The sequence below is a fragment of the Phytophthora sojae genome (assembly GCF_000149755.1).
Source record: "Phytophthora sojae unplaced genomic scaffold PHYSOscaffold_1, whole genome shotgun sequence".
Taxonomy (NCBI): domain Eukaryota; phylum Oomycota; class Peronosporomycetes; order Peronosporales; family Peronosporaceae; genus Phytophthora; species Phytophthora sojae.
Window position 1 is genome coordinate 5531750 of NW_009258115.1, and position 17259 is coordinate 5549008.

At 55.5% G+C, this 17259-nt stretch overlaps 9 protein-coding genes across 9 annotated transcripts; 8 read left to right on the forward strand and 1 right to left on the reverse strand.

Moving 5' to 3' along the window:
* Positions 1-145: 145 nt before the first annotated feature.
* On the forward strand, positions 146-1474 carry PHYSODRAFT_469049 (hypothetical protein; the record flags this gene model as incomplete). Its single annotated transcript, XM_009517126.1, has 6 exons — positions 146-427; positions 488-551; positions 611-768; positions 862-1059; positions 1134-1238; positions 1310-1474. 6 exons carry the CDS (start codon positions 146-148, stop codon positions 1472-1474), a joined length of 972 nt encoding a protein of 323 aa, XP_009515421.1.
* Positions 1475-1701: 227 nt separating this feature from the next.
* On the reverse strand, positions 1702-3435 carry PHYSODRAFT_554415 (hypothetical protein; the record flags this gene model as incomplete). The annotated part of the gene is made up of 1 exon (XM_009517127.1): positions 1702-3435. The coding sequence occupies one exon, from the start codon at positions 3433-3435 to the stop codon at positions 1741-1743; it is 1695 nt and encodes a 564-aa protein (XP_009515422.1). The 3' UTR covers positions 1702-1740.
* A 231-nt stretch (positions 3436-3666) lies between these two features.
* Positions 3667-8419, forward strand: PHYSODRAFT_321830 (hypothetical protein; the record flags this gene model as incomplete). The annotated part of the gene is made up of 4 exons (XM_009517128.1): positions 3667-3798; positions 3892-3994; positions 4064-4319; positions 4393-8419. 4 exons carry the CDS (start codon positions 3667-3669, stop codon positions 8417-8419), a joined length of 4518 nt encoding a protein of 1505 aa, XP_009515423.1.
* A 392-nt stretch (positions 8420-8811) lies between these two features.
* PHYSODRAFT_469112 (hypothetical protein) lies at positions 8812-10131 on the forward strand (the record flags this gene model as incomplete). The annotated part of the gene is made up of 2 exons (XM_009517129.1): positions 8812-9815; positions 9942-10131. 2 exons carry the CDS (start codon positions 8812-8814, stop codon positions 10129-10131), a joined length of 1194 nt encoding a protein of 397 aa, XP_009515424.1.
* Positions 10132-10298: 167 nt separating this feature from the next.
* On the forward strand, positions 10299-11903 carry PHYSODRAFT_321832 (hypothetical protein; the record flags this gene model as incomplete). Its single annotated transcript, XM_009517130.1, has 5 exons — positions 10299-10541; positions 10635-11236; positions 11317-11443; positions 11517-11620; positions 11708-11903. 5 exons carry the CDS (start codon positions 10299-10301, stop codon positions 11901-11903), a joined length of 1272 nt encoding a protein of 423 aa, XP_009515425.1.
* A 288-nt stretch (positions 11904-12191) lies between these two features.
* Positions 12192-12965, forward strand: PHYSODRAFT_476353 (hypothetical protein; the record flags this gene model as incomplete). The annotated part of the gene is made up of 3 exons (XM_009517131.1): positions 12192-12335; positions 12402-12665; positions 12804-12965. 3 exons carry the CDS (start codon positions 12192-12194, stop codon positions 12963-12965), a joined length of 570 nt encoding a protein of 189 aa, XP_009515426.1.
* A 231-nt stretch (positions 12966-13196) lies between these two features.
* PHYSODRAFT_293759 (hypothetical protein) lies at positions 13197-15164 on the forward strand (the record flags this gene model as incomplete). Its single annotated transcript, XM_009517132.1, has 1 exon — positions 13197-15164. The coding sequence occupies one exon, from the start codon at positions 13197-13199 to the stop codon at positions 15162-15164; it is 1968 nt and encodes a 655-aa protein (XP_009515427.1).
* A 180-nt stretch (positions 15165-15344) lies between these two features.
* PHYSODRAFT_471291 (hypothetical protein) lies at positions 15345-16097 on the forward strand (the record flags this gene model as incomplete). Its single annotated transcript, XM_009517133.1, has 4 exons — positions 15345-15446; positions 15529-15619; positions 15708-15869; positions 15964-16097. 4 exons carry the CDS (start codon positions 15345-15347, stop codon positions 16095-16097), a joined length of 489 nt encoding a protein of 162 aa, XP_009515428.1.
* A 441-nt stretch (positions 16098-16538) lies between these two features.
* Positions 16539-17211, forward strand: PHYSODRAFT_467909 (hypothetical protein; the record flags this gene model as incomplete). The annotated part of the gene is made up of 3 exons (XM_009517134.1): positions 16539-16736; positions 16820-16887; positions 16992-17211. 3 exons carry the CDS (start codon positions 16539-16541, stop codon positions 17209-17211), a joined length of 486 nt encoding a protein of 161 aa, XP_009515429.1.
* Between the last annotated feature and the right edge of the window lie 48 nt (positions 17212-17259).

Consider the following 17259-nt stretch of genomic DNA (forward strand, 5'->3'; position numbering starts at 1 on the left):
TGCTGTAGAGTCTGACGCTCGAGCGATCAGCTCGCTCTCAGTTGTTGCCTCGAGCGACCCGTGGTGCCTGCAAGATGCCACAGCCACGAGAGGCTTCACTGTGCTGGCGCTGATAGCCGCTATCGTCAGCTTCATACTGAGCGTCATGGTGGCGTTCGATATCAAGATCCCAACGTGGAATGGGGAGGGGAAGGAGGCCACACTGGTCACGCCTGTGGTCTGCTCGCTGGTTGAAACCGTGGCGCTGATCCCCGCTGTGACTCTGTGGCAGCGAATGGTGACGGGGTACGATGAGCAATGTCGAGAGGAGATGGAAATCAACACATTCACTTGCATCAAGACGGGGTCGACGTATACGTTGGCAATCGCTGCTATTCCATTTGCTGCGGTAACTTACGTGCTATGGCGCCTTTCGCACTCCTACTATGTAAAGTTTTGTAGTTGTTGCACCAAACAACGCAGTTATGCTAAGAGTGTGCTTGTGCAGGAAGCAAAACGAGATGGCAAGATCGCAGACGGATTTACCCTCGCAGCGAAAACAGGCACGGGATGTCACTATTGTGTTTGTATTTTTTTCATAAGCTTGACTCGCTTGTTATCTTTTTTGAAGACAACGTCGATGAAATTCTGTCCGGCATCGCCAACAAAATTGATATCGATGCGAACGGCTCGGATGGCAGAAATGCGCTGCATTGGGCGTGCACACTGCACCGCACGAGCATTTGCCACGTTCTCCTCAAAAAGGGGGCATCGATCAGTAAGAAAGATGTACGTACCTTAAGAAGCTCGACAAAGATCCTGTGTTTGAATTGTAAACTAATAGAACGTTGTTGTTGTTGTTGTTGTCGTTGTGCGAGCTAGAGAGATGGCTGGACTCCGCTGCACTGGGCCAGCCGTGTTGGCAATCTCGACATTGTGCGTCTCCTAGCCAAGTATGGGGCCAACTTGAACGTACAAGACCGGTGGGGGACGACTCCATTGATGCTGACTGTCGTTGGCGAAAGCAAAGTCGCAGCAGAAACGTTGATTGAGCTGGGTGCTTGTGTTGACGCACGAAACGTGAGTGCTGATTTCAAAGTATGCACACCACCAGCCTTGCTACGCTAACCAGTATTCATCCATTGAGCCAATAGGTATTCGGCCAGACCCCGCTGATGTTGTGCGCTGAAGGAGGAACACCTCTCCACCAGATAGGCATGGTGTTCTTGAATGCTGGTTCGAACCTCGCATTGCAAGACGTGCGTATAAAAGTCTGAACACTTTCTTTCGACTGTTGTACTCAAGTAGCTAAAACTGTTGTGTGTCGTAGGCACAAGGAATGACCGCATTGCACTATGCAGCTGCCCACGGCAGCGTCAATCTGCTTATGAATATGCTCCAGCAGTGCGACTCGGAACTGGTAGACAAGCCGAACAGGGTATGTCAAACCTTTATTTGTTCGAAACTCTTTGTTTCGTTGACATGGAGAAGATAACTGAAAGTGCCCCTCGTGCAGTTTGGTGAGACTCTTTCATACCTCGCCGTTCTTCATTCGCAACCGAAGATACTGGAACTGGTCAAAAATTGGCGAGAAGGAAATCCAATACTTGCGGCCCACGACCAGGACGAGGAGGAAGACGCCGATAGCACAGACAGCTCTGAAGATGACGACAGCGACGACGATAGCGACGAATGAATGTAACGGGAGGTAATGCATAACAACAAAAACCTTTGGATCTATAAAGTTGAGCTATCTCCTCTCTATTGGAGCTTCTCAAGAAGTAATTTAGTGCCCTTCTGCTTGTCGGCGTGCTTCTTCAGGTCTCCCATCACAGGCTTGAGCGCCTTCTTGACAATCTTGGAAGCGTTCTTGGGGCCCTTCTCAGTCTCCACGAACGAGAGCACCACGAACGAGCCACGGTTGGTGGACGCCCACTCCGGCAGCTTCTCTTCGACAGCAGTGAGCAGAGGTTCCGCCATTGACGTCTCCTTGATCAGGCGACGAAGAGCGAAGTGGCCGTTGGCATCGCTGTGCAGAGGCTCCTCTTCTTCCTCAGTGGGCTCGGCCAGCACAGCAACAGCAACGCTGTCAGCCAGGTCTGTGCTCTCGCTTCTCTTCGCAACCTCGACTATGACGTCACGTCCCTCCTTCGAACGCAGCAGGGCAGCAGCGTTCTCGACGCACATCTCCTCCAGCTTGGGCAGCAGGCCCTTCAACAGCTCCTCGCGACGAGCGTCCGGGTCCTTCTTGTAGTTCACCACCATGACGGTCGGGTCCTCGGGTGACGGCAGCATGGGAGGCTCCAACAGCGCAAGGTCGTCCGGCGAAAGGTACTTGGTGTTAAGGGGGCTGAACAGCTGCAGAAGAACCTTGCGTCCGCTCGGGTGCATCGCAATCGAGAAGAGGTGGTCATTCAACTCAGCCAGAATGGACTTCTGCACCAGAACGGAGTCATCCACCACATCCAGGATACGCATGATCACAAGGTAACCACTCGGGTGGTTGCACGCGTCCAGCACCTTGTCCTTGAGTGCCTTGATAATGCGTTTACGGTCCTTAGCGGCGCCGAGCGAGATGCACTTGTTCACAACACGAGCACCATTGCGCGTGGCCAGCAGCGCCAGCGACGCGTCGCGCACGTTGGCTACCATCTGCATCACGTCGTTGTGCTCCGCGTTGCACATGTACTCCCAAAGCAGCGACTGCACGAACGCCAGGCCAAGGAGCTGCTTGTCCACCATGCGGTTCAGGATGCTGCTGAGGTGCTTAAGCACCTCTTCCTTCTTGTCCGGGTGCGCCGCGATGATGTCCGCGAGGTTGCGCTTGCTCTCCGACTGGAAGTAGGCGAACTCGCGGCCGTAGAACTCGAGCTTGAGCGCCGTGAGCTGCGACGGCTTGAGGTACTCCTGCGCGTACTCGAGCACGTTGGCCGCGATGTTGTGCGTGCCCACCTGGACGACGTGGCCCGTGAGGCACTTGACGATGGCCGCGCGGTCGTCCACGCTGCCGTAGCGGATCATCTTCTGCACGAGGAAGCATCCGTACTGCATCTTGGCCAGCTCGACCAGGTGCTCCTTCATCTCGAGCACGATCTGCGAGCGGTGCTCGGGCTTGCCGTGCTGCATAAGCGACTGGATGACGCGCGAGGCGTCGTGCTTGGCCGCCACGTCGTAGATCTTGTCCTTCACGAGCGAGAAGAGCTCCTCCACGAGCGCGGCGCGCTTCTGCTTGTCCACGTCGCGCTCGCGGATGACGTTCCAGATCTGCTTGGCGCGCGTCACCATCTCGTAGTGCGGGCGCTGCATCTTGCGCTGCTTCTTGGCCAGCTTCTGGTCCATGAACGACTTCTTGCCGTCCTCGCCATGGCCGGCGGGGCGCTTCTTGGCGTTGAAGCCGCCCTTGCCGCCGCTGTAGCTCTTGCCCTTGGCCTCCGAGGTCTTCGCTGGCGCCGCCATGTCTCTCGAGTGTCCGTTGACGCTGCCGCGGGCCTATTGATGCAGTGGCAGTGGCCGCAACCAGTCAAAACTGCGAACCACTCAATGGAACAAATGGTGTACAACACACTGGAATCCTAGTATATACCATTTACCTGTGCTAAAGAATGGTGTATCTTGAAGCGACGCGTCGCTTCAATGGCTACAGTAGTGCGCACTGCGTAAGATCTAGCGGCGGCGAGCAGGGCAACGATGGCCTTGTTCTATGACTACAATGTCGCGGTGCCGGCGAACCTGCGGCAGGTCTGCTCGGTGTGGGGGGAGCTGGACCCCGTGCTTGCGGTAGCGCTGGAGAACCGGGAGATCCACTTTTTCACGGATGAGGTGGCGACGCTAGAAGCTCTCTGCATTGTGTTGCGGTTGCCGCTGGTAGACTGATGATCTTGTTACTTGGTGGTTACACTGTTGCGGATGCAGGGCGAGAAGCAGCAGGGGCTGGAGAACTACTCGCGCAGTGCCGACATCGTCACGATGGCCTGGCAGCCTCGTGGTGGTGCACTCGCTGTTGGCTGGAGCGATGGTATGCCTTAGTGGTAACTCCAGTAAGTGTTCGGCAGACACTAGGCTGACAGTGCTGTTCTTGTGCCAGGCATGGTATCGTTGTGGGTGTTCAAGGAACAAACGGCGCGCGAGGTGAACTCGCCGCATACGAGCCGTGTGTGCCTGCTGAAGTGGGCGCCAGCAGGCAACCGTCTAATGTCCGCAGATGAAAACGGCGTGTTTGCCGTTTGGAAAGTGGACAGTCGCTGCCAGCTCACGCTCAGCACGCAGTACGCACGTCAGGGAAGCTTTACCCACTGTGTCTTCGCCACCCTACCTGCGTCGAGGGACAACAATGCAAAGAGGTAGCTAACTACCTTCTCCTTGTACCCTTGGCCATCTTTGTTGCTCACAATATTGTTTGATTGCTTTGTATAGTGATCACTTCTCTCAGCACGCGTGTCCACAGTTCTTTTTTGGTGGTGAGGTGGGCTCTGTCCATCGTGCAGACGATTTGGGGCACATTACGGACGTCCAAGTCCTGAACCACGCTATTGATTCGATGATGTTTTATGAGGAGCAAAGCCGTCTGATTGTTATCACACGAGCGGTGCAGCTCTTCGTGTACCAAGTTGGTACTACTGATGGCACCGTGAAGCTCACCACCAAGGTCAAACTGAGTCTAGCGGGAGAAGGCTCGCTGCTAGAAACCAAGTGGGCGGGCCCTGGACTACTTGCGATTGCGTCTGGCGAAGCGATTGTACGGTTTTGGAACATCTGTACGGAAGAAAACAGTGTGTTGAGCTTACCAAAGTCAAGCGGGCTGAACTACAACGTCAACAACTTAAGTTTTTCTCCACGGAGGCGTGTACTTGTGGCTGGTACGGCTCAAGGAGCGGTTTTCTTCTGGCGTGCCACGACCTTCGTTGACAATACCCAAGGTAACGGAGAAACACCTACAGTATCGTATCGATGGGATCTACTATTCACTGCAGAAGTTGGACGCGCGGTCACGCGCATTGGGTGGAGCAATGCACACCCAGCGTTGTATGCCAACACTGTCGAGGGTGTGGTCATCCTTCATGAAGGTAACATGCAGCGCGCTCTCTGCGGTGATACAGCAGTAATCCAAGTGCGACCTAAGACGCTTTCTATTGAGAAGTTTCAAGATGGAGCGCAGTCCGGTGTGACGATCACACAAGCAACTCTAGAGGCGTCGCTGCGTGCCAAAGGGATTTCGCATGACGGGTCTACACTTGTCGTCTGGAACGGCTCGAAAGCAGAAGTATACGAGATGAAAGATGGCGACGCGAAGCTCACAAACCAGTTCAAATGCTTTTCAAGTGCGATGGTACTTCGCGGAGAATCCGTCTACCGGGCGAATGGGAATCATGTTGAGATATGCAATCTCGCCGGAGTGGTGAAGAACTCGATCTCGTTCACGGAGGCTGAGGGACGGCCGGCGATGCTGTCTCTTCAGAACAAATTCCTTGCGGTGGGCACGGATCGCGGTCTTTTGCGTGTTTTTGATGTATCCCGCCGTGACCCAAAGGCGTTGGGGAGTATGGGTAACCTCCCCGAAGCTTATGGTGACGAGACTAAGTCTGCTGTGATGAGATCCATCTGTGTCAACTCGGACGGCACTCGAATCTGCATTCTGGCGGATCGTGTCGAAGGCGCGTTGCGAATGCGTGAACCATTGAGCAAACTCTTCTTGTTCCAGACAGATCTCAATATCTACCAGCAGTTCGACTTTGGCGCCTCTCGCTACCCAAACTCGGTTTTCTTCGATCCTCAAGAACCTCGGTTGCTGATCTGTGAGACTGCCAAGTCGGGCAACGAAATCTCGACACCAGGAGCAAGTGGTGGAGCTGCTGGAAATCGGCGTGACCCCAGCCCCGACGACGGCTTAGGAGCCGGTGGGGCTAGTGGCTCGCGGGGGAACTTGGTATCGGACAAGGAAGTCACGATAATCTTCGCGTCAAATGAGCACGGACTCCTCATGCAGGATAGTTTCGACCTGGATCTGAAATACACAGCGCTGCTGGGCATTCAGGTACCCCGCGTGTACTTCGTGGCAAAGGTTGACAACGGCTCTTCAGATGACGCCACCACAGTAGTGCACGTTGGCCGGACGAAGGCCAACAATCCCGTCTCGAAAACTCCAACGATTTACGATACTGCGAGTTACCTGCGCACGCAGATCATGCGTGACTTCACCGGGCTAGATAAGGTTAACAACGAAGCGAAGCAAGCTCTCATCGACTTCTGCTACTTCATGACGGTCGGGAACATGGATGAAGCGTACCGTTCAGTCAAGCTCATCGAGAACCCCTCTGTTTGGGAGAACATGGCTCGCATGTGCGTGAAGACGAAGCGACTGGATGTGGCTGAGGTGTGTCTCGGAAACATGGGTCATGCTCGAGGTGCAGCTGCAGTACAAGAGGCCAAGAAGGAACCTGAACTAGAAGTGGCAATTGCCATGGTCGCTATCCAACTGGGATTACGCGACGATGCAGCTCGGCTGTATCGCGAGTGCGGCCGCTATGATCTCCTTAACAAACTGTATCAAGCGAGTGGTTACTGGAAGAAAGCTGTAGATGTGGCATCCAAACGCGACCGAATCCACCTGAAAACGACGTATCACGCGCTGGCACGACACTATGAGGAAATGGGCGATCTCAAGGAGGCAATGGAGGCTTACGAGGACGCCGGTACTCACCAAAAAGATATTCCTCGCATGCTGTTCAAGCTGGGGAAGATCGACTTGCTGCAGAAGTACGTGACTACGTCGAATAACCGCGACTTGCTCATTTGGTGGGCACAGTTTCAGGAGAGTCAGGGGCAGTTCGACGGAGCGGTGGAGAGTTACCAGCGCGCCAAGGACTATTTGTCGATCGTGCGTGTGCTGTGCTTCAAGAAGGACTTCCAGGCTGCTGCCAAAGTGGCACAGACAAGCGGGAATCGGGCCGCGGCGTATCATTTGGCACGACAATTTGAAGCGCACGACGAGATCTCCAACGCTATCCACTTCTTCGCCAGTGGAGGGTGCTACAACCATGCAATTCGTCTAGCTAAGGAGCATCGCATGGATGCAGATCTCATGGGCTTCGCGCTGATGAGTAAACCAAGCGATATGCTCGACTGTGCTGCGTACTTTGAGGAGCAACGCGAAATGGAGAAGGCTGTGCAGCTCTATCACAAAGGAGGCAATGTGGCCAAGGCATTGGACTTGTGCTTTCAGGCGCAACTTTTCGAGGAGTTACACCACCTCACGGACGAACTCAGTGGCTCCGGTAGTACTTCGCCAGCTATCCTGAAGAAGTGCGCCGACTTTTTCATTGCCAATGGCCACTATGCTAAGGCGGTGCACTTATGCTTGATCGGAAACCGTGTCGCTGAGGCACTGGATGTGTGTATGCAACACGACGTGAAGGTCACGGAAGAAATGGCGGAAAAGATGACCCCGCCGAAGGGCGACGACACAGCCTCGCCTGCGGACAAGAAGAGACGCACTGAGCTGCTTCTCAAGCTGGCGAAATGCTGCAAACAGCAAGGCTCGTACCACTTGGCCACGAAGAAATACACACAAGCCGGAAACAAACTCAAGGCCATGAAGTGTCTGCTCAAGTCCGGCGACACTGAAAAGGTGGTGTTCTTCGCCAATGTGTCGCGCAATGCCCAAATCTTCGTTCTCGCAGCCAACTACCTGCAGAATCTGGATTGGCGGAAGGACACCGAGATCATGAAGAATATCGTCGGCTTTTACACCAAGGCGCGTGCATTCGAGCAGCTTGCAGCCTTCTACGCTGGCTGCGCACAGGTTGAGATCGAGGAGTATCGTGACTACGAGAAGGCAATTTCTGCCCTGCAAGAAGCCGTGCAAGTCGTGTCCAAATCTCGCGCTGACGGCAAAGACGCCTTGCTGAAGCGCTACGAAAAGCGTATTCTGCTCATTGAACAATTTGTCATCGCTCGTCAGCAAGCAATGAACAACCCGAAGGAGATGATGGAGATCGTCACAAAGTTGCTTGAGGAGCCTGGTATCGAGGAGGCCATCCGCGTGGGTGACGCGTATGCTATGCTGACGGAAGCGTACTACGAGGAAGGCGAGCTGAACAAGAGCTTCGAGACTATGGAAGAGATGAAGCGTAGGGGGCTCACGCTCAAGTCGTATGTGGACCCGCGCGTGGTGGAGGCCGTGCAAGCAAAACTAGGTATTTCTCTCGGGGACGACAGACGCCGCCGACCATCACCGAGCGACTACAAGCAGGCCGCCCCATCCAGTCGCCCTAGCTCACGTGAAGCCAAATCAAGCCGCCCGAGTTCACGTGAGGATCACTCAAGCCGCCCAGGCTCGCGCGAGACTCACATCCGTCCAGGTTCACGCGAGGACAAAATGGTGCGTCCTGACGACGAAGAGGTTGAGGACGAGATGGAGGAAGACATCGCCGAGGACGAATAGGAATGCCCCACAAGAACGTCTGCACTAGTGCGTTTGATACATACAACAAGAATCTCAATAGTCCTTTTACTCGTAGTTTTCACATCACTACTCAGTGCTCAGCTCCTTCGTCATTTTTGGGCTACAACCCCTTCAGCGAAACTGAAAAATAGGTGACCCAACGCCCATGACACGCTCCTGGTCTGGATATCCTGAAGACCATGCCGACAACACCATTGCCGGACACAGCTAGCTCACCACGGGGCAACCATCAGCTACCAATCGCTCTGAACGATGTAGTCGGCATGCCTTCATCTCTGTCTACACAAGAGCCTTCCGGTGACGGCGAGAATGATGCCAACCAAAGGCCAGAGACTCGTTCATTGTCTGTTGTCGATGACCTGCTTAGTGCCATGACGCCGTACCTCACCTGTCAGCGCTGCAACTGCGTGACATTCATCGACGTGCAGCGAGTTCGACGCAAGGCAGACCAACTGGCTGCCTCCATGCAGCCACTCAACGATGCCGGCGAGAGAGAAGACACTACGCTTTTGTATGAGCAAGTGCCGAAGTGTCCAGGGTGCGGAAGCACGCGATATCTACGCGCAGGGGTCGTGAGTTTCCAGGAGCAGATTGAAGAGGAGCGCAATGCTATCAAGGAGTTCGAGCGTCGACGCGTCCCAGCCACAGCTCTATTGCAGCGTATCGCGCGTGGATTCCTTGGGCGTCTAGAGTTCCGCCGTCGACTGGTAGAGCGCGAGCGGTATCTACGAGAGATCAATCGGGCCGCCACCAGAATCCAAACTCGAGTGCGAGGCATGCAAGCTCGAAGACGAACTGTGATCGAGCGGTGTCTGCGGATTATCCGCTTTATGGCCCCACAGATTCTCAGCTACGCTTTGGCTGCTCGACCAAACGAGCCGCCGGTCTTCTGGTACACAAATACTGCCGAGCTCGGGGTCTTCTACTGGAATTACAGAGAGTACGTGCGCAGATCGGGAGGCAAACCCACGTTGATCAAGGTGGAGAACAACGTGCTGGAGATCACGAGGCGCGTATTACGTCGCGAGTACGCTTTGGTCAGCCGCATCCAGGCGCGGTGGCGCGGGCTGACCACGCGCATGGTCTTTCGTGAGTTTAAGCGACAGAAAGGATGGCTCAAGGGAATTCGTCAGTCTCCTGCCGTGAAGATCCAGCGTTTGGTCCGCGGAGATGCAAGTCGCCGCCGTTGCAGAGCGTTGCAAGTAACTATCAAGTACCCCACTCAGCGCGAGGCTTACCGTCGCGAAATGGCGGCCCGCGACCAGCAAGCGAAGGCGCTGGCTTTCCGAGAACGGTTGATGGCCAAGTACAAGCACCAGTTCCAGATCAAGCGCACCACGCGCATGATCGTGCAGCAGGCCAAGCCGTCGAAGCAGTTCGGGGCTGAATCCATTAACGAGGAAGACGATGACGGTGACCTCGGGCCGGAGACGAACTCACACGTGCAGCACTCGCTCAAAAGCAGCAGCAGCAATGATACGACGCGAGAGGCACGGGACAGTGTCGACTTCAGGTCCTGGAGCAGCAATCGAAACCAGAACGCTGTCCGCTTCGCGGAGATTAAGCGGCAGCTGGAAGGTAAACACGGTCGACTTCGAGGTCCCAAGTTCCACATCCTCAAAGCTCAGATGTACGCCCCTCTCGCTGCTCCCAGACCGTCCTCCAAGGTCTCCGTAGACGACCGCGCTTGACCAGAACAAGTTGAAGTTTCTATTTAACTTAACATGAAATACAGTATCAACCTTAACTGTTAAATCCAAGCACCATGTGGTGCTGACGGTCAGGCTGACCGTCAGCTGGTCAGCGTCGTTCACATTCACATTTGCGCCCGACCACCTCGAAGCAGGACGAAAGGAGCATGAGCATCTCGACGGGCGCCACAGAGTGCGCAGTGGTGGCCTTCGGCTGCAACGACGACGGGCAGCTGGGCACGGGTGCCAAGCGCCGGCCGACGCTGGCCATCGACGACGTGTCGGCCTCCAACTTCCCCAAGCAGCTCGGCGGCTTGCTGGGCGAGGAGATCGTAGCGGTGTCGTGCGGCTCTCGCCACACGATGGCGCTCACGGCCTCCGGTGCCGTGTACTCGTGGGGGTGGGGATCGGTGCGTTCTTAGCAGTTTCTTGTGGTCTTGTACTCTGTAACAGGACCGGCGCGCGCTCACCCGTTTGCTGGCTGTGTTTTGTGTGCCAAGTAGATGGGGCAACTGGGCCACGGAGACCTCAAGAGCATCAATGTGCCGCAGAAGATCGCCTTCTTCGAGCAGGAAGGACTGAAGGTGGACTACGTCTCGTGTGGAGGCTGCCATTCTGCCGCCGTGACCAATGACGGAACGCTGTACATGTGGGGCGAGACCCACTGGGGCCAGTTGGGACTGCCGAAGGAATTCGAGGCGGCGCACGAATCGTTCCCCGTCAAGTGCCCGCTGCTCGAGGGCGTTGCAGATGAATCCGTTGTGAAGGTTAGCTGCGGTGGCACGCACACGGCAGCACTGACCAACTTGGGGCGTGTGTACGTTTGGGGCCGTGGCGACAGCGGTCAGCTGGGTATTGGCTCGGCGTGGCTGAAGGACACGGACGACAATGGTCTCCTGGGAGTGAGTCGTCCGCATCTGGTGGAGGGATTTAATGGCGAGAAGGTCGTGCAGGTTGCCTGCGGTGCATTCCACTCGGCTGCTGTGACCGAACAGGGCCATGTCTACATTTGGGGCAAAGAGGACTACGGCATGCTCGGCGTCGGCCAGACATCGGACCAGCAGACCCCGAAGCGCGTCGAGTTCTTCGACGATATCCCGGCGTTGTAAGTTACGCAGGTTGCTGTAAATTCTTCGGACGTTTTGCTGTTGCTAATGATGTTCGGATTGTGTTGTGTCCATATAGACGTGTGTCTTGCGGAGGCTGGCACACGATGGTGGTTGCCAAGTCAGGAGACTGCTACGCATTTGGACGAGGCGAGTATGGCCGACTGGGTCTTGGCGACACAAAGAGTCGCACGCGACCTCACTTGGTACGAAATGATTTATGGTTGGACAAACGATACGATAAGGTCTGCTGACACCACGTACTTCTGTACTCCACAGGTGAAGGCGCTGAAGGGACAGACCGTGATTCAGGCTGCGTGCGGTGGCTCTCACACCCTGTTTGTCACGAGCGACGGCATCGCTTACGTCGCCGGACGACCTGAGTGCGTACCTCTGCACGCCGTTGAGCTGCGTCGTACATGCGTGAAAGCTGACCTGTTGTTGTTGTGCCTTTATTATCATGACTGCAGCCACGGACGCTTGGGTATGACGGACATGAAGCCGCTTTCAGTGCCCACGCGCCTGGACCTCGGCCCCATTCCGGTTCGGCAGGTTTCCGCCGGTGGCGCGCATTCGATGGCTCTGACGCACAGCTCCCGCCCCATTTTCTCGCCCATGATCTCGCCCCTGCCCGCCAGCAAGCCCGTTCCGCACACCGAACTATGAGAGAGTTGCATGCAGAGACCAGCAAAGAGAACTGCACACAGCAGAAGGTCTTAGACAGGAACGGCCTCGTTACCATTACCACTAGACAATCAACACGTTTTGAACAGCAAGTTGCAGTCCTCCTAAACCGATACTGGTATCTAAGTCAGGTTTGCAAAATTATTATATCTGACATAATAGCAAACATACAATCTGACTTGCGCGGTACCTAGACATACATGCGTTTTCAAGGTACTCATTAGCCCCCATCAAACTTCAGCTCCGATCCAGCAAGCCTCACTCACGGCCATGAGCGAGGACGCCGCATCCTCGTCGTCCAGCGCTCGCTCGCACGACCACGGGGGCTCCCCGCGCTGGTCTTCGGTGCAGTCCGCCGAGAGAAGTCCCCGCCGGAGCGTCATGCGCACCATGGAGAAGTCCGTCGTGTTCCGCGTGCGCACCGAAGAGAAACTGTCTGGGGCTGGGAGGGGGAGGCGAGCGACCAGCAGCTCAGCACAGGCGCTGCGCTTGAAGCAACGCGGAGGATCGAGCGAGACCAACGATACAGACGTGCACGAGACCTTGACGGAGCTTTACGCCGAGGTGGAGCGCAAGAAGCAGTGGCTAAACAGCGAGGAGGAGACGTTCCGACGAGGCCAGGAACGACTCAGCAGTCTGCAACGGGAGCACGCCGAGCTGCTAGACACGTTGAAGCAGTGCAAGCGACGCCGAAAGGAGCGTGTTCGTATCCAGGGTATGCTACGCGGGCCTCAAGCGGAAGAAGTGGACTATGACAGCGACGGGAGGAGCAGCTCGAGTGGAAACAGCAGGGACAGCGACCACAGCAGCAGTCGAGAGCATCGACGTCGCAGCAGCAGCGGCAGTCGCCACCACCGGTCACGGAAAGATGGAGCCAAGAAGGAGCGTAAGAGGCTGCGGCGCTTCCAGAGCGACGTGTCGCTGCGGTTCCAGCTTCTGCAGTCCGAGTGTCGCCGCTCCGACCTGCAGGTGGAGAGGGCGATGGCGGACTTGCGTCGCGAGTATGCCGACTCGTGCCTCTTTGGCAACTCGTTGAACTTCTAGTCTACGGCAGAATTCGACTCGCCTACTCTGCATGCTGCATGGTCCGTCGTGGTGGTGCCGTCCAATTTTCCTCATTAAATATTAGCAATAAGCCTCTTCAACGTGAATTTCCGTTTCAAAACTCGCTTCGAGATTTTTCTCGCCCAATCACATTGCTTCCCTCCCAAAAACCGTCCAGGCTGGTCTTCAAACAAACGCCGTTCGACTATCGAGCAGCTACGATAAGCCTCGATGTGGGCTTCCGAGGCCGGGCTCAATGACGACGACCCGCGCGAGATCCAGCGTCGACGAGAGGCCTACGCTCGCGAGCTAGACCACCAGATCGCATTGCGCCGGGCGCGTCAACACCAGGAGCAAATGGAGCGCGAGGAGCTCGAGCGCAAGCTGGCACCGAGCGAGCGCTCGCCGTCCAAGTGGCTGGTCGAGGGCGGGCACCTGGACATGCCAGCAGCCTCCCAGTCCCCCTGGAAGTTCACGCAGAGCGTGGATCTCCACGAGGAGCAGCGGCAGGACCGCGGCGCAGCTACGGGCGAAGCGAACGGCGTGTCCTCGTCCCACCCGCGCTTCCGCGTGACAGACGAGAGTGAAACCAGCCAGAGACTGCGAGAGCGCGCGCAGCAGATGCAGTGGAAGAGGATGCTGGACGAGCAAGTTCAGGAAAAGGCGCGACTGAAGGAACAGCAGGAGGCGGAGCGGAGGCGCAGCGAGGAAGATGCTGCGCGCGAGGAGATGCGCTACCTTCGCGAGCAGCAGCTTCGAGCGCAGAGACGGCTGGGGCAGTTTTCTCCGGCGGTGAATGCTGAGTTTAATGAAAACAGGGCGGAGACGAACTCTCCGTATCGTGCGCTACCGTCTCCACCGGAGGAGGCGGGGAACCGACAGAGAAACAACTTTCAACAGGCTGCGAGTGGCCGCCACAACTTTGCATTTGGCAGCGACAACCGTGATGACGACGACAACTATTATCAGAGAGATCGACAGTACGGAAATCCTGGAGCCGCTGAAGCGTTGCTTCCCCCACCTGCCCCGTCACAGCTTCAGATGCCGCAAGGAAATTTTCGTGTTGCGAGGGATGATAGTCGCGACACGTTTGATCGTAGCGCAGCGGGACGACCGTTATATTCCCAAGAGAGCGACGCACAGGAATCCCGCCAGCAACTGGAGCAGCAAAGCCGCATCATTGATGAGTACCGATCGCTGCTGGCGGAAATTCGCCGTGAACGCGAAGAGTTGCGGCGAGAACGAGACGAGGTGCGGCGCGAAAAAGAAGAACTACGTGTGCAGCGTGCACTTTTGCAATTGGAAAACGAAAAGATGGCAAGCCTTGTGGATGCACAGCGGGCTTTGAATGAGCAGCACCACGCGGATCTCCAGACGCAGCAGGCGCAACAAGCGCAACAGCTTGCTCAGCAGCAAGCTCAGCAAGAACAGTATCAACAGGCGATCCGTCTTCAGCATCGACTTTCACCGGATGAGTCTGTGGGGTTTGATATGAACAACATGGCTAAGAGTTCGAACCTTCCGGATCGTACCGAAGATGCTCCTGAAACGCAGCCGTACTCTCGACTCAACCAGATTCGCCAGACGCTCGGGGATTTAAACATCCATGAAGACCACCCTCAACCTGCACTTCAAGGACGGCGAAGAAAGCCACCAAGTCCGATGTCCATGGCAGACTTTTCAACGCCCACCCCCAACAAACGAATGGTAGTTACCACTATGGAGTCGCCGCGCTTCCAACGCCTGTCACGCTACCGCCCGATCCCTGCTGTTCCAGCCCACGACGAAAGCGTTCTCAACCAGTCTTTAGTTGGCGAAAGCGTCTTCGTCCCATTAAGCCCCAAGTCACAGAACCAAGATAACAACGGGCCGGCACCGCGAGTCACCGCTTCTCCAACCTCCGCGGACAGGCGAGCTGACACCCGTGCGAATCCTCTACGAAGCAGCCGCGTCATCAAGAGCAGGGGGTTCTACGACTTTGAGCCAGAGTTGAAGAGCGACGACAAGCTGGAATCCTTCGCAAGCGGCAGCATGCGAGACAGCTTTGGGTCGGATCTCGGCAGCAGCCTGTACGGAGATGACGACGACAATGACGTAAGCGACGCGGAGGACGAGCTGTTCGAACATGACGCCAAGCGTAACGGCGACTCGTGCCCACCAGCTAGTAGCGGTCTGTTCCAAGTTCAGGTTCTTGTGTGAAATGAGCGCCGACGAGCCCCGTAGCAATCCACTGTCGTTGTTATTTTTTTTTCCCATGTGTGCGTTGTTGTTGAAGTGGACTGCGCGCGTCACATATTTTCAAATAATGTGCACCACTCCATTTTACTTTTGATTGGCGCTATTTCGCCCATATTGGTCGTGCATCACCAGAGTCGAACCATGGCGTTCCAGTTCCCCGTGGCGAGCGGCAAGAAGAAGAAAGTGCAGGTGTTTGAGTGCCCCACGGAGACGTGGAAGGAGCGCAAGCCTCGCGCCGCCAAGGTCCGTGTCTTGATCGCGTGTCTCTCTCTCTCTGTCTCTCTCAGTGCTTCATGCGATTGACACAGTCGCTGCATGTTACCAGAACAAAGCCAAGGACGATGAACCGGAGATGACGCTGCGTCAGGAAATTCGCAAAGAGTTCGACGAAACCTTCGACTCAGTGCTGGACTTTGGTGCGTGACTGCTGTCGAGCTTTGCCCGATTTTCGTGTCGTAGAGTGTCCAAGACCTAGCGACTTACCATGAATTGTGATGTCGGCAGCTACGTCCAACCTGAAGGGCAAGGAGAAGAAGGCGCACGAGGCCAAGAAGATTGAGGCGCTTGGTGGCAAAGCTGCCAAGAACCGTAGTGTGCCGTACAAGATTCTGATCGGCATGAAGACCAAGGGCGCCGCCAGGAAGCAGCGTCGTGAGGAACTGGTACGTCATGTAGTGTATTGCTCTGAGGACAACTCTTGGATGACATTACACGATGCCGTTTATCCCGTGCTATATGAAACAACAGATGAAGGAGGCAGACGTGGTGACGGGAAAGAGGAAGGCCAGCAGTGGCAAGTCGAGAGACCAGCAGAAGCGGAAGAAGGTCGACTTCGGCGTGCAGGCTACCAAGGGACGGTTCAAGGGCGGCGTGCTGGATGTGCGCGGTCTGTAATGTATTGTACACGTACTAACTAAGCAGACATGCTGCCTGGGCCTTTAGATCAAGATCGATTCGCTCGATAGTTTTCCACAGTAATTCTACCTACCTTCAGATCAGATGTACTGTATGTAGCCATCTCGCCTTCGGTTCTGTGCACCACACACAGATCTTTTCGCGTTTTGGTGCATCACCAAGATCTTCCTGCCAAGGGGATGACGCACAACAAGAATCGCTTCAGTGAGGACTTCTCCGTGAACAGCAATGCCGCCGATAGTTCACTTGGATGATCGACTACTCACAGCTACCACGATTGAATTGTAGCCTTTTCGTTTTTCGATGCGGCCCACACGGACGGCTACGTCGCCCCAGCTAACCGAACCACGAAGCATGCGAGTCGCAGCGACAACCAAGTGACTGCTCGAACGGGAGGGGGTTTCTTCTCGGACGATGAAGATGACGAGTAAGTCTTCCAAGAAGCTTTACACTTGCATCTTTGCAGGCAACCTCATCGTCAACCTATGCGCGAGCAGTGATATTGTGACCAAGCTCCACCATTGGAAGCGAACCAGTAGCGCCAAGGACAGCAAGGCCGAGGCATCGCACAAACGTCGCGAGGTGCGGGATCTATTCTCCGAGCCTGTGGAAAAAGAGGTAAGGTATAACTGCAGTAAAATACCATTGGAGACACGTGATAGAAGCTAGCGGTGTTTATTTGCTGGGCTAAACGATACCAGGACCCGCAACGTGAATTGGACGATAGCGTTCCCTCACCAAGCGACGACATCCAGCTGAATCGGCTTCTGTGAGTAATACTTACAGTATAATACTAGCACGCGAAACGTAGCGACCTCATTTGGGCTCAAAAGGAATGCTTAACGAAGTGAACATGATCGTGGGACTCTGTAGGGATGACTACATGCTGGGAGAGAAGGGAGACCGAATCATGCAGCAAATGGAAGAGCTGGCTATGGAAGACAAACCTTTGACCGACCGAGATACGAAATCTCCTTCCGAAGACCTTTTCCGGGACGACGTGAAGCCTGAACCTGAAAAGCAAGAGCCATCCCTCGATCTGGACGCCATGCTTTCGATGAAGGACTTCGAGAAGTACATCGCAGAAAACTAAATACGCTAATATATTAACGGGTTGGGCGAGAATAGATAAACTAACTGC